This window comes from Trachurus trachurus (genome assembly GCF_905171665.1).
Source record: "Trachurus trachurus genome assembly, chromosome: 21".
In the NCBI taxonomy this organism is placed as follows: Eukaryota; Metazoa; Chordata; class Actinopteri; order Carangiformes; family Carangidae; genus Trachurus; species Trachurus trachurus.
This window is the reverse complement of record NC_139899.1, coordinates 19821880-19836439: the sequence shown is the minus strand read 5'-3', so window position 1 is coordinate 19836439 and position 14560 is coordinate 19821880. Positions and strand designations below refer to the sequence as shown.

General features: G+C 41.4%; 1 protein-coding gene across 1 annotated transcript; it reads right to left on the bottom strand.

Annotated features, from left to right (window-relative positions):
- Nucleotides 1-112: 112 nt before the first annotated feature.
- ecrg4a (ECRG4 augurin precursor a) lies at nt 113-5406 on the bottom strand. The gene is made up of 4 exons (XM_083996795.1): nt 5278-5406; nt 1971-2018; nt 1673-1842; nt 113-315 (listed from the first exon to the last, which is right to left on the bottom strand). The coding sequence occupies exons 1-4, from the start codon at nt 5345-5347 to the stop codon at nt 166-168; spliced, it is 438 nt and encodes a 145-aa protein (XP_083852921.1). The 5' UTR covers nt 5348-5406; the 3' UTR covers nt 113-165.
- Between the last annotated feature and the right edge of the window lie 9154 nt (nt 5407-14560).

Below are 14560 nucleotides of genomic sequence, written 5' to 3'. Positions count from 1 at the left end.
GTGTAACAGATCAAGATAAACAGATGTGGCAGGTGTTAAACTAACAAAACTCTCTCAGGCTCTGTTCTCTGGAGGAGGAGAAGGCAGAGGACGGACTTAATTGAATAAAACGAAGCCCTTTGACCGATCACAGAGGCACCGGCCCGTGTTTGCGTACGACTGGACTTAATAGTAGTCGTAGTTGACATTCGCTCCGTGTCTATAAGAGCTGGGGTCACGTGGGCCGATGGGGGCGTTTTCATCATAGTGATGCTGACGCCCTTGGTCACTGGAGCGTGCTTGGTCCATCCAGTATGACAGGTCAGTCTCCAGCCTCTGGGGATGGAAAAACACCACAGACGTGACTCGTTAGGAAAACTCAGCCTCAACAAATCTCAAGCTAATGGACACCGAGGCAGCTGATAAGGTGCCCACTGAGACTGTCAGCGGGCACAGCTGTGGCAAATAGACATGCATGAAAGGCAAACATTGAAAAGGCCAATGCTTTGACAGCTTTGGCCTTTTAAGGAAGCAACAGCAAATGGCAATAAGCCCAAAGGTGTCATGCATGGGGCTGTTTGAGAAATACTGCTGCAGTGGCTGAAACACAAATGCTGTCAAATATAATGGTGTAGGGTTATTTTGTGCACTTTGCCCCCCTCCGCCGCGCTTTTTTCCCGCCCTTGTTGTCTGTTCCCCCTCATTCTTCACTGTCCCTGATGAATTCTACATGACAGTCACTGGTCTGAAAGAAAACTGACACTGGCTCTCTGAGCGGGGTTACAGTATTTATATGTGTGTGTGTGTGTGTGTGTGTGTGTGAGAGAGAGAGAGAGAAAGAGAGGGAATTTATGTAATGCCATGTACTCAGCTCCATTTTCAGGATACATGTGCCTTTTTAAAGACTTTGGGAAAACACTTTCAGACCAGACGACTCCACATTTTTTGTCCTCTAAATATCTGAGAAATATACAGTAAAGATCTACATGACTCAAGTTTGTATCGCCTGTTTTATGTGTGTTTATTATGTTTTTAATTTCCTTTCAATACATTTTAATATTCATAAGTTAGCAAAGCAAGGTTAAAAAAAAAAATCAACCTCAGATGATATTAATCAAGCGTTAACACTAAAACCTGTTTAGTCTGAGCGGTGTTAATGAGAACTGGCAACATGAGCAAACAAACTTTCATCACATTTTAATTTTAAGGTTGTCATTGTGAAGTGGTGGTTGTGGTTTAATGTTTCACACACTGATGCAGTGATGCTCATATGAACTCCAGGGTGTGTGAGTGTCCACTGTGACATCAACGAGTGCAACGGAGCGCATGCCGCTTTCACAACTATCAGTGATGCTGAGTGTAGTCAGAGGTGCAACAGGTTTGAAACGTTCAACCAGAAACGTGAAATGAATTATTGCACAGACAGACGTACAGCACGCAACAGGAACCTGTTTGTATCTGTGCCTGACCCACTTAGACCCAGTGAGAGTGACACACATACAACAATCTGTCTGTGTTTACAGGAACGTGTTGGTCATAGTAAGAAGCCGTAGTAATCACAGTAAGAAAACACCACCACACTGTAGTGTATCTATTTTTATCTGTCAAAACTTGCAGTGTTTTTTGTCGCTTGAGGTTTTATTTTGCAGACGATTTCTGTTCTTTCGGGGGTTCAGAGAAACCCTGATCTCACCTGCTCATCATAGCCCATGTACATGAACTGCATAATCCACTGCTGGACGTCCGGTCTGCTGCGGTCCCAGATGTTCCTCTTGCTTCTGCTCAGCTTCGCCAGGAACTCCTGAGCCTTGGATGGAGGAACAGCAACAGCAGACTTTGACAGGGCAGTACCAGCTCCGGCCACTGGATGGAAGCACAATAGGGGAAATAATAAAAGGGTAAATGTTTTTTTTTTCTTCTTCCATTTAAAACAAGTGTTACAGTATTTTTTCTGCAAGCAGCATGGTGAATCTGTTAGTTAAGGATGTTACCGTCTCTTTTCCTCAACAGCTTGTGCAGGCTGCTTTCACCGTCCACATCTGTAATGAGACAACAGAGACAATCAGCTGCAGTGTAAACACCATTCATCACAATAGGTAAAGATAATCAGTTATTATTTTCTAAAACAGCCACACAAGGTTTCTGTACAGATTTAACTGTAGATTTGTTGCCATTAATGGGCAAGAAGAATGATCTAACACAACTATAGTTGTAATGTTTCATATTTAATGTTATTCATCTGTAGCAGGTTTGTAAAACTTCTGCCTTTAATAACACGCCCTCTTCTCTAACTGCTGCATATTTTACCATTAATTTCAGCAGCTTTGCTTTCTAAATTCAACCCCCAAACTAAACTATTTTTATGGATGAATTTATTCTCAGCTTTTATTAGATGCAAATGTCAAAGCAGAGCCTTGAGCAGGGTTAAAGGAGAGGCTGGCAGCTGGCAGCCAGAGATTTTTTAGCTTTCAGTTTTCATGTAAATATATTTTCTGCAGTGACTTTTTTTCTGCTGCTCCTCCTCTCTCGGACTGGTGCCATGGGGCTACACTGTGTGTGGTGCATGCTCATATAGATAAATAGCACTAATGAGGTATCTTGTTGTCTGTTGCACCCCACCAGTTCAGTCAGATGACCTTTTATGCCTGTGGTTGTAATTGACAGTTCTTTCAAAGCACGTAGGCCCAATGCCATGTTTCCATTAGTCTTAATTGTTTCATTAATTTGTTTTTGTGAAGGACTGAAAGGATAGGACGTGGTACCTTAGGATACTAGACAAAGTGCACAGAAATCCAGTCCATGGTTTAAGGAAGACCCTGAACACAACATGATTTTCACTGTGTGGCTAGATGTGGAGGATACAGTTGTAGAAAATTGCTTGCATGTGTTTTTTTTCCCTCCAGCTTGTGTTACAAATGAGCTATGAACAGCAAATTCCTGCAGACTTTCTCAATACTTTAACACAGTACAGCTTTCTTTCCACAGCTTTTTCATGGGGAGTTTACCTATTTATCTTTTCTCCCACAGTCTTTTTGTGAATTGTGTGAACCCACTGATGTCTGTAATAATGAATTTACCAGTATGCCTCTCCATTTTAATGAATGCATCAACCCATGATTGCAGTAAAAGGATAAAATAACACGTCTTAAAAGAAAAACTATAAACAAAGGTGAGGACTATGACATGGCTCTCTGACTTACTTTTTAGCCACACTAGCAACATGACTAAACAGATAACAGATGTTTGGTCTCGACTGAAATATATAGCAGCTGTTGAACAGATTACCATTAAATCTTGTACATAGGTTCATGGTCCCAGTATGATGCATCCTGCTTTGACTTATCCTGCTTCACCGTAAACAGAACAACATGTTCACTTATTTGGTGTCTGACTAAGTCCCCCCCCAAACCAAAATCTTACCATTATAACATCAGGTGCATTTTGTTATAAAATATAATCATGCCAAACCAGGAAAAAAAATACTTAAAGTGGACAAATTATCATGTTAGCATTCTTTCGTTAGTTTCAGACTTAGACTGCTGCTGGCATGACTAGACATTTTGATAGTTAAAGCAGAAGTGAGTGATCCGGTCGTTTTCGCTAATGCTGCATTCCAGGCAGGCTTTTGAAATCGTAAATTACAGCTTCAAGTCACAACTTACGACTTTGTAGCGTTCCAGGCAACCCACTCGTGTTTTTCCGACCTGTTTTACCGGTGAAAGTCACTATAACGGCCACTCGTTACTTCCGACCGGTGAACTCGTACCAGATCGAACTGGTACGACTTCACGGTCGGAAAAATACGAGTTTCCTTGAACGCACCATAACAGTCCTCGTCCCTACGTCGCCACATTCACGGCGTTCCTTGGCTGCACACACACCGTTCTCTCTCCTCATTGGATAAAAACTGTAGGATACGATAAATGTTTTCTCCTCGGCTCAGAGCAGAGCAGAGTGACTGACAGACCCGTGTTTCAGACCAAACACACATGTAAGTGATTGCTGTCGGAAGATATAACTATTTAAGACTTATATTAACACAAATATATCACTTACTTCTGCTTTAATTGTAAGTTTATTAAAGCTATTGTTTGCTGTTCAGTCTCATTGGAGAGCACGGGGATGTGTTAAGTACTCTTATCACAATTAGGAAACTAACAAGATTGCCAACTTGTAGCCTACTCAGACAAAAAACAAACAAACAAAAAAACAGTGGTCCTAAAGTAGAGCCCTGTGGCACACCTCTGATACTGGAGCTATCTATCAGAGTTTCCTGCAGGCTTAGGGGTTGGAGGTTGTTTTTAAGAAAGAAGCATTTGAGACATTTCCATTCAGATGAGTTGAATCTTCTTTTTGAAAAAAATAGAAAAGGCATGCACATCCCTAAATCTAAACGCTGGGTGTCGGACAAAACAAGTAAATGATAAGAAAAAGGAAAGTCTGCACACCAACAAAAGCTCCAGAGCAATAATTTATTATCACCCAAAAGGGGAGTGACGTTTCGGGTTGAAAACCCTTATCATCTTTTTCTCAGCTAAGGACCACCACTGCCAGTCCCAATTACTGCGCTTATGTTAAACTTCACATTACTATCCAGCCTGTGTTGCCTGCCCTGAAGCCATTTGATGAGCTTTTCATACTTGCTGAGGCTTGAGTCTTTTAATATCATGTTACTTTGAAAAACAGCTTGTTAACTAAGTCTGGTGGTAACGCAATTTGGACTTTTTAATTAAGGTAAATTGTAACATAAATCTGACAATAACACAAGCGGATTGTGTCATGCTCAATGGGACTCGTCATCTAAAGGGGGGTGTATTGAATTTCCTTTCAAGAATGAAAAGAGTAGCATCCTCAGGCTTGGCAAATTGCGTTCAAGAGTACAATGCTGTAATTACACTGCACTGGACAAAAAAATGAAGCAAAACTCCTAAGTACAGCCCTTTAAGATACATTCTTGTCTATTGATGAGTCCACATTGTCTCTGCACTGCTTTCCTTTGCTTTGTCAATGTATCTGACTGTGTGTGTGTGTGAATGACAGAGAAAATCACCAGCCTTCAGACATGTTTATAAAAACACAACCATTTTGCTCTGACATGTCATAAATCATCTTTTCAACTTTTAGTGCTGTAAAGAAGAAAAAAAAAAGAAAAGAAAACACCACAGAAAACTACCACACAGATCAGGGAATAAGCAGAAGGCCAGATGGGGAAAGAATGTGGACTGACAGGCATTTTAAAAGCAAAGCGATGGTATAGAGCAGGAGAAAACCATAAGAGTAGAAGAAGATTGAGCTCACCTCTTAGTGCCAACACTGTCACCAATATAGCCAGCCCTATTAGCCTCAGATAGAGCTGCTGGGATGCCATTTTGTATCCACAGAGTCTTTACAGAGCTGCTTTAAGGCGACAGCTGTGTATAAACTGCTGCACAACCAGAGGGAGAAGTGGGCGGCTACCCAGACTTTCCAAGTGGAAACTGGCCTATGGTGGAGGAATGTCTTTTACCTCTCTGCCTACAGAAACACAACTGCAACTGGAAGCATTTCCGCTCCTAAATGAATTTTCATGTGTCCCAGGTACTTTTCCATCTCTCATTACATTCACAGTGGGCTACATAGAGGGGAGAAATAGCTACAGTACGGACCATTTCTCCTCTGAAAACATTGCAATCTGAAGTATCCCGAACAAATAACATGCAGTACATAATAGGAAAAATAATTGCACTGTCTGAGCCCATTGTCTGGTAACCAAGTGTAAACTGTGCTAAATAATTCAAACTCTGTCTGGATTGGTATGCACACTGGAGGAGTGTCTGTAATATTTATGACGGTACCATCCTTCTGACATAAGGCTGAAATACCTGAGGAGAAATGGGCAGTGGCAAGAGCTACTTGAAATTAATTTCAGCAGTGTGTCGGCGACCAACAGTGAAATGCCTGAAGACCTTTTTGCCCTCGTTTAAAACATCAATCACTCAGCCCGCTGACTGTAAAAGAGGGAGAGAGTGTCTTGAGGGGGGGGGGGGGGGGGGGGTCTCATGAATGTTAGAAAGGTCTAATTCAGACTCCCACAGGCGTAAGGAGGTTGTGTGTGAAGCTGCAGGTGAAATTTAGTCAGATACAGCAGGCTATTACTCTGAAATATTCCATTGTAAATTGCATGTATTGTTTTGTCTCATTTAAACACAGAGCTATTAATTAAAAACCTTTAGCCCCAGGTGATACCACAGTCATCCACCTTCCTCCGCTGCTTTTCATTTCAACTAATGCGGTGTGCACTTCACCTCGCCTCGATCGTTTGATCATCCTCAGAAGTGGAGCCGGGGAAAACAAACACTTCTCACACTTTTTCAGCCTGACTTTCCTCACTGTTAGTTGCAAGTTTGCAGCACAGATGATGCACACAAGCCAAAAAGAAAAAAGAAAAGGGTTTGCATTCATGTTATTTTGCCCTTACATGTTCCTGTTCACCTCTCACAGACTAACAATTAAGCTTGTGTACCGTCCGCAGTTTTGCAGGCAAGCTTTTTGTAATGGAGATCTGTTGGTTTTTTGGTTGCAATACTGCAACTGATCTGCTAATTTTCCTTAACATTAGCTATCATGCTAATGGTCACCTGGTGAGGCTGTGTTTTTAATTGAGCCAGGGAATGCTTTCACTTTTTTTAAATTTTCTTTTATATAAATCCAGCTTTTCAGTTGTAAAGGGAAGACTGTGCTGTACAAACTGTGCCTTAATGAGTGGACACACTGTGTTTGTGAGTCACCAGTTCTCTGCAAAGCAACAGCACAGAGACTAATCACGTCCCCAGTGTCACCAGACCAATGGTAAATTGCCACTTTATAGAGGTTTAATCAGAACTTCTCATTTAACTTGGCTTGTGTTTGTCTTATGTGTGTGTGTTTGTGTTTGTCAGAGAGGGGGAGCGTTTGGTTTTGGAACAACAAACAGTCTCACAGACTCTTTCGAGTGGAGCTGCAGGAATGCAGCAGGAAACCTAAAGCTCCCTGATGATTGCGCTGCTTTCATGAGGGATTTTTTGAGCGGAGAGAGCGAGGGACAAAAGACAGAGAGAGGAAGAAGAGAGAGGGAAGGTAGACGAAGTCCCGTGGGGGATGAATTTGCTGAGAAACTCTCCCTCCTTATTTCATCATGTCAGACTCTTCCAAAAGTGGCTTCACTGTCTCTATGAAGCCTGTAGTTTCATTACGTGTCCTCTCACACTCTAACCAGGTGCACACGCCAGAGTGAAAGGCAGAAGGCTGGAGTCTCAGCAGGCCTCCTACAGATACTGTATGACTTCTTCACAGGAGGCAGCTGAGTCTCCAACTTCTCCTGAGTGACTGTCTCAATGGCTCACTGTCCTCAGGCACATATTTCCACCGCAGATGGAAAAGAAACACGCTAAAGGGGAAAGGGACATATGGATTCCTCAGATTCACATGCAGATTTGTCTCAATTTCAGCTTTGCATATAATATCTAAAGTTATTATTATCATTTCTATAATAAAGTCCAGCGAATTAGTTCACATTAATCATTCATGTTTCCTTCAGGTGCCATTTCTGGGTCATGGAGTACACTGACGTAGAAGGAGAATAAAAACGAGGGATGAGAGACACTGAGGGCGGAGAGAACATGGAGTGTCTGACAGGAAGAAGAATTTCATAGCTACTAAACCTCCATCTGATCCCCGGTTAGATCCTGTCCAGACGTGCCGGAAGAAGAACTGCAGAGCGTTGGGGTTACGTTGATGCAGCGACTCTGTTTCAGGTGCAAAGCTTTCCTTTTTTATTTGCCAACAAATCCGTGAATGAGCATCTCAGAGTCGGAACAGACCTGGACAAAGATGAAAGCACAACAAAGTAATCCCTTCATATGTGTGTTTGTTGTCCCGGGAATTAGGAAGTAGAACATGAGTCAGATCAGAAATATACATCGAACTCTGCTTCAAAACACAATTTTATCTTTTTTCTTCACACTGCTCCCAACTCTCCCTCTCCTTCTCTCTCTTTCTCTTCTCTTCACACTCGACACTCGACTCGATAGACTGAGCGTTGTGACCTCGGGATTCACTTAAGCGCCTGACACTTCGGTGCACAGACATCACAGATGACCCTCAAAAGCTCAGACAAACACTCCTCAGTCAAAGAAAAAAAAAAGTGAATTTCTGAAGTATAATTTTCCACCTCCAGGCCCTTTCTACCTGATAAAATAAAAACCCAGCAACACCTGCGCACCTTACTGTAGGAGAAATGGATTTTGAACTGACGATGCACAACAACTCAGAGAATTTTATTTTTTTAGTGAATCATTGGACAGTTTGATTTATTTGAGCCTTCAAAAAAAAAATGACATACATGAAATCAACTCACAAGTTACATGTAAGAGAGGACATCAAACTGCCACCTTTCAAATAAATGCATTTCCCTCATTAATGTTATTTGAATAGAAGTGTAAAGTGACATAAAATAGCATAAAACAGTCCCCACCCCTGCTGTAAAACACTGGACAAATCTGGTGATAGAGTTTTACTTCTCAATAAGTAACATTAGATGAAGTAATGCACAATATATCATCCAAATATTGAATACATTTTATATTAACAGGAATAAGCAAAACACCTTTAACACTTTTAATTTCATTTAATTTTATCACTCAAATCAAATATCAGTCCAGTTTGTGGTCACGGAAGAGTTAGTCCACACTCAACTTCAGTAAAGTTAGAAGAAAAGAAAAAGAAACATTTTGAAAGCAGGATGAACTCTTCTACGGAGCGGGTCACAGCACCACAATGAATCATCTGTAGACATGACAACAGCATCGGGCCCTCCGTCTTCATCTCTCCCCCTCCGCCTCCGCCTCACTCCTCCTGGAGCTCAGGGTCAGGCTCTGGACCGTCGTAGCCCAGCTCGCTGCCGATCGGAAAGTGAGCCCAGAAGGTGTGAGCCAGGTGCTGCATCCCGTCGTGAGCCGCCTGAGCTCGTAGCTCCTCCAACCACCCGAAAAAGTCTGAGGCCCACAAGTCCCAGTAAGGCAAGCTGCGCCTCTGCCTCTCCTGCCTCCCGCCGGCCGCCGCCTCGCTCTCCTCCTCCGCTCCTGGCGAAAAGGGAAGCAGACAGAGACAGAGGGAGGTGTGAATGTTATTTCACACCTCCCTCTGTCATTTTAAGAGTGACAGCGTATCACCATGTCAAGTCCGTTCGTATCATGTCACATATTGAGGCTGCTGCCGTACCTGTAGGACACGGGAGGCCGAGCAGAAGAGAGCAGAGCAGAGCAGACACCAACACAGCACGCATGCTTTCAGCAACTGAAAGACAGAATACATGAAAAAAGAAAATAGAAATTTGCTTGTCAGTGCATCAAAGTGTGCATTGAATATCATAGCAACACTTGCATCTAGAGGTCTGCATTTATCTCTAAAGAAGTAAAGTCTTATTTATCTTCTCCTGTGTGTCATCCTACCTGGTCAGCAGCAGATGGTCCCTGATCCTGCTCCTCGTCCTCCTGCGTCCGTCTGATCTGAGGACGCTGACTGCATCAGGCTTAGAAAAAGAGGAGAAGGCAGACATGTTTGTTTTTCACATTTTGCCTCTTTGCACCTGCATGTCTCCAAAACCCCTTCTTTCACACCTCTCATTGCCCATTTTCTTCAGACAGAGGTGTATAAATGTGACGTTTTTGCAATTTCTAGCCAGGAAATGTAGAAAAAAAAAAAACAGAAGAAGCAAGCACTGATGTGTTGCTCAAATGTGTTTCTTTTCCGTCTAAACTACAGATGATTAAAACATAGGTGGAACAGAAAGTGAGACGTCACATCTAGATCCTACTGCTTCATGTTAATACTCATTATTTCTCTACTGTGCATTCAGCACGAGGAGGATTATTCTGTTCTGCTTAATCTTTGTCCAGCAATGCTCTCTGGACTCTGAGATGCTCATTTCACGGTTTGGTGGGTAAATAAAAAGAAAAGCTTTTGTACCTGAAACAGAGTCTTTGTGTGCTCACATATTCCATCACTATGTGCACTTTTTTCCGGTGCAGTGTGTGGCCACTGGCCTGCATCTGAACCGGCCAAATCTCTCCTGTTTTAACCCACATGAGTGTTTAGTGAAAACTTTTACGTGCATTTGAGAAACCCATGTTTTCCCTTCAGGATCTTTTCTTTTCCATATGAGCCTTTGAGAGCAGTCAGGAGATGTCAGAGCCTCATCCTCACCTTCTGTGAGTAAATCATACATACAGTCTCTCGCCTTGAGGTGCATACTGTAGATTAATATGGATTTTTTTCCCCCCAAGGTTAAAAGGAGTAAGAAAAGCTGAGTGAGGAGTGAAAACATGAATGTAAGTGGAAGAAAAGAAACACATACCAGATAATTTTCACACTCTGTCTCCAGACAGACTGTACTAACATCCAGCCAGTCAGTTTCTCTTTTTTATTTATTTTTTTGACCATCCATTAATCTGCTCTGCGGTTGTTTATTTCCCACTGAAGAAAGTCACAGCACAGAGGACAAACCCCATAAACTCTCGATCTGATGTCGACTGTCAACTGATACTGTGAAACTTAAGGTTTGGTTCAGGCATGAAGAGTGATGTTTGATCAGGGTTAAGGGTAGGAATGTCAGGATAGTGCAGAACAAATGTGTTTAAGTCATAAATCATTCACTTTTACAATTTACTTTATTGTTATTTAACCTAGATAAGATCTATTTGTAAGGGCGTATATAGGCAACAATAAACTGAGACCATGAGAGAGGAAATGGATGAGACAGAAAAGAAGTTTAACATGTATAAAAGTTTTAATCTGGAACAATTAAATAAAAGCTTCAAATAACCTGAATAAATAAAACCAGGTGTCTTAGATCCTAAACCACAACCCTGCAGTTCAAGGCCAGTAGTAGAGCTTTATTACATGTAATTACACATCTCTCTGTCTCCTCGTTTCCTGCTTCCTGCTTTATCATGTGTGAGCGAGTTAAATCTCAAAGAGTTTCAGGAGTGTGTAATGAACAGTGACGTGTGAGAAGCCACAGTTTTAAAGCCACAGTTCACTCTTCGTCTCCGAGAGGAAGCCACTGAAAAGAGCCTGTTTTATCTAAGAGACAGAATAAAACCACGTTTAATCTCCAGTTTCATCACGAGCTGTGGAATATGGAGTTTAGACAAGAGAGTGATCTAAAACAAGTCATTTTATTGTGATCTGACTGAGATCAATACAATACATATTTATTTATTTATATAGCACATTTAAAAATACAACCCAGGTTGTCCAAAGTGCTGTACAATAAAACACACAACTAAAACTAGTCGCAATAAAAACTAGATGGGATACAGGTAATGTATAGCTACAACAAAACATGCAAAAAAACAAAAACAAGAGTGAAGACATATAAAACCTAAAATGCCAAGGAAAAGAGATGAGTTTTTAAAAGAGATTTAAAGTGCTTGAGTGTTTGTGCAGTCCTAATATGCAGATCAGGCAAACAATAATCTTTCAGAATTTGTCAAGAACACTCAACAAGTTTTTTATAATGCAGATTATAGCAAAGGTTCAGACTGTGAATGCCAACCCTTTGTCTTCAGAGTTTATTTTTCTCAGTGTGACCACAAACAGATTTGTTCCTTCTGAAATTAATGCAAAATTTGACCTTTAAAATGTAATGTTTTAGGGTTTCCAGAGTGAGACTGCTGCTGTTCTTCAAATTTGAAGACATTTATGGTACTGTATGTGGATTTTTCATGCTTTTTCTTTCTTTTCTTTTTTGCACAAAAGTGAATAAAGAAGAAAATAATGGTAACAAAGGAATAAATCCAGACTGTACAGGAAATACTTGGTATTAGGATTTCATAACATTTGTTCACAATGAGAAAAATTGCATCTAGCTTTATCCATGAAGAAAGAAGAAGCCTTGGGCTGTGAAAAGATGTTATTAAATGTTGTTAAATTAAAGGGTTTCCATTTGTGTAGGTGCTGGTAAAAGCGTGAATGTGACCGTGTGCTTTCAACAGGTCCTGTATGAAGAGACAGTAATAAGTGAATAAGATGTAGAGAGGTCTGGAGGGAGGAGGAAGCGACCATTATCTTGTCAATACATCACTGCTTGGTGACAGCCAGGTGTGTGGTTAATGCTGCTGTAGTTACAAGGACCCGTGTGCTCCCACTTCCACAACATCTCACATCCAATAGCGTAATCTTTCAGCCATTTGTCCCTCTGACGGGCCTCAATATGATGTACTGCATTTGGCATGATTTCAGGACTGTGTGTCACTTCTGTGTTTGTGTTTTGACGTGATTTCTATAGAGTGCAGCTTCTTCCATAATGAGTTAAAATGCTCTTTGTGTTGGAGATGGGGAGGGATGGTACCGGGGGGAGCTGCCAGTGTGGGAGCGAAATGGAAAAACAGCCTCAGCAGGAAATTGAATATGGCACTTCTAGTTTTACATTTCTGTTAAGGTGACTCTGCTGCAGCCTTGACAGGTGCAAACAAGCAAAGCCCATTGTTGTTTTGACTCTGCACAACAATATGAGGATCGTATATGTTCTGAAAAACTATCAGTGGCTCTGGATGGAAACGTCTGGTCCGCAGATGACAGGGGAGGCTTTTTGAACATGTTGGGTCCTGCACTTTGAGACCACGTCAATATTGCTGCGATTTTATTCATCAAAGTGACTTTTACAGTTTGTGTTTACAGTTTCTAGAAGATATTTTGTAGTGTAGAGCTAAATGCTGATAAAATGTAGCTAATGGTGTGATTTGTTTTCATTTTTAACTCTGACCTTTCTTTTAATTTTCTCTCTAGAGAAATGTTTCGTGAGAAGATTGATACCAAGCTCACGTGTCTATGGAGCTAAAGCCAGTAGCCGATTAGCTTAGCATTCCCCAGGTCCTATATTCCCCGTTCCCCGTGCTTGGTACCAGCAAAAGTAAATTTGATCAATTAACACATTATATCTTGAAGAATTTACACAAAACTCAAGTAGTTTCACACACACACACAGGTGTAAGTGTTGTGTTTGATTAGATTCATCTTTATTGTCATTGTGTTTATTTGGATGTGAATTCTTCAGTAAACTATTTATTTTTGTCCCAATGTGCGTTCTCGCTCTGCTGTGTCTCTCCTGCAGGTTGTTTTTGCAGGCATCGTTGGGCAGATGCTTTCCTCCAGTCTATGACGTCTCTGCCAGGTCTTTGAAAAGTAGGAGTCTGTTCATGTGGCCAGTTGCCCCCACCCCTCCACCCCTCCACCCCCCCTCTCTCTCTCAGCTCCAGCATCCCCTTCAAACTGTAGCCCGTCCTACACACCTCTGTGTGACTTCTCATTTTGTTGCCAGCTTTTAACCAGGAGGTAACAGATGAGGACTCGTTTGGGATCAAAACAAACATTTTGAAATCATTTTTATCATCCATCAGTGAAAAGGCTTGTCTGTTGTTTCGTAGGCGTTTTGTTGATTGTGTAGTGGCTGTAGTTTTGGTAAGTTGGACAGTATCAGACCAACAGGAGAGATCCCAGCTTGCCTGAATTAATGTTCATTTATTCTGCCTTGTGTTTGCTTTGCGAAGGACTTAGTGAAGGATTCAATTTTGTTTGGAAATGTTATTTGCTCAGCGATTGCTGACTGTCTGTGTTTGTTTACTTTTAAGCTCCTCATGTAAAGGTGCTGCAGCCTTGAAGAGCCAACTGTGTCACAGACTCTGTTGTCTCGAACCAAGTGACAACTCTCAGTTCTCCAAAGCACAAAGAGAAGATCTGTTCTTCTGTTTTAAAGTCTTGACGGGGGTGGGACCTGCAAGGTTAAACAGTGGGCGTGGAGCATGTGGAGAAAGAGTTGAGGGCGACTTTATAGGTTCTTCATCTTAGATTCTTCTTCTTCTGACGGAATGATGAAGTGAGATGAGTGCAATGAACTCTATAAAACTGGGACCAGCATTGATTTTTGACAAAGTAACTCTTCACATGCTGTAGGCTAAATGTTCTGACTGAAAAGTGGGTTTGATGTGAAGTGACTCTCTTTCCACTCGGCTTCAACCCTTTTGTTTTTTTGCTTTTATCTCTCTCATTCTGTTTCTTTTTTTTTTTGAGTCAAGTACAAATCAATTATAGAGCAGCACAGATCTTGAGTGCTCTCTCCTGGTAGTGCATCCTCAGGCTGCGTTATAACATTTTTATTGTATTAGAGTTCAAAACAAATGGAGAAAAGCTGAATCAAACACAAAGCCATCCTTAATTTAAATTTTATTGAAATGAATTTTTGTGAGAGATAAAATATGTTGAGTTGTTTTGGTTTCTGCTTCTTTTTCAAAGTCATTGTTTGTCTCTACTTGTTTTTTTTTCAGTTCATTTGTAGCTGACATTGGCACATAGTCTCAGTGTCACAGAACTGAATTCATCATTAACTAATCAAACTGATGCTGTGTCTCTATCTCTTGAAGGATCTTAATGTGGATGCTGAAAGGTGGCGACGCAGGAAGCTCAACACTGCCATCATGTGGAAATCTAAAGGTGCTACAGCCCACATCTGATCAATTTCTCTCCTCCACTGTTGAACACATTTAAAATGTTTTTTATCACCACA

Excerpts from the sequence above, each read along its gene's own strand:
- ecrg4a (XM_083996795.1), bottom strand. The coding sequence starts at position 5,347 with ATGGCATCCCAGCAGCTCTATCTGAGGCTAATAGGGCTGGCTATATTG. Across the intron at positions 2,019-5,277 it reads GACAGTGTTGGCACTAAGAG|ATGTGGACGGTGAAAGCAGC; the intron begins GTGAGCTCAATC and ends GTCTCATTACAG. Across the intron at positions 1,843-1,970 it reads GCTGTTGAGGAAAAGAGACG|TGGCCGGAGCTGGTACTGCC; the intron begins GTAACATCCTTA and ends GCTTCCATCCAG.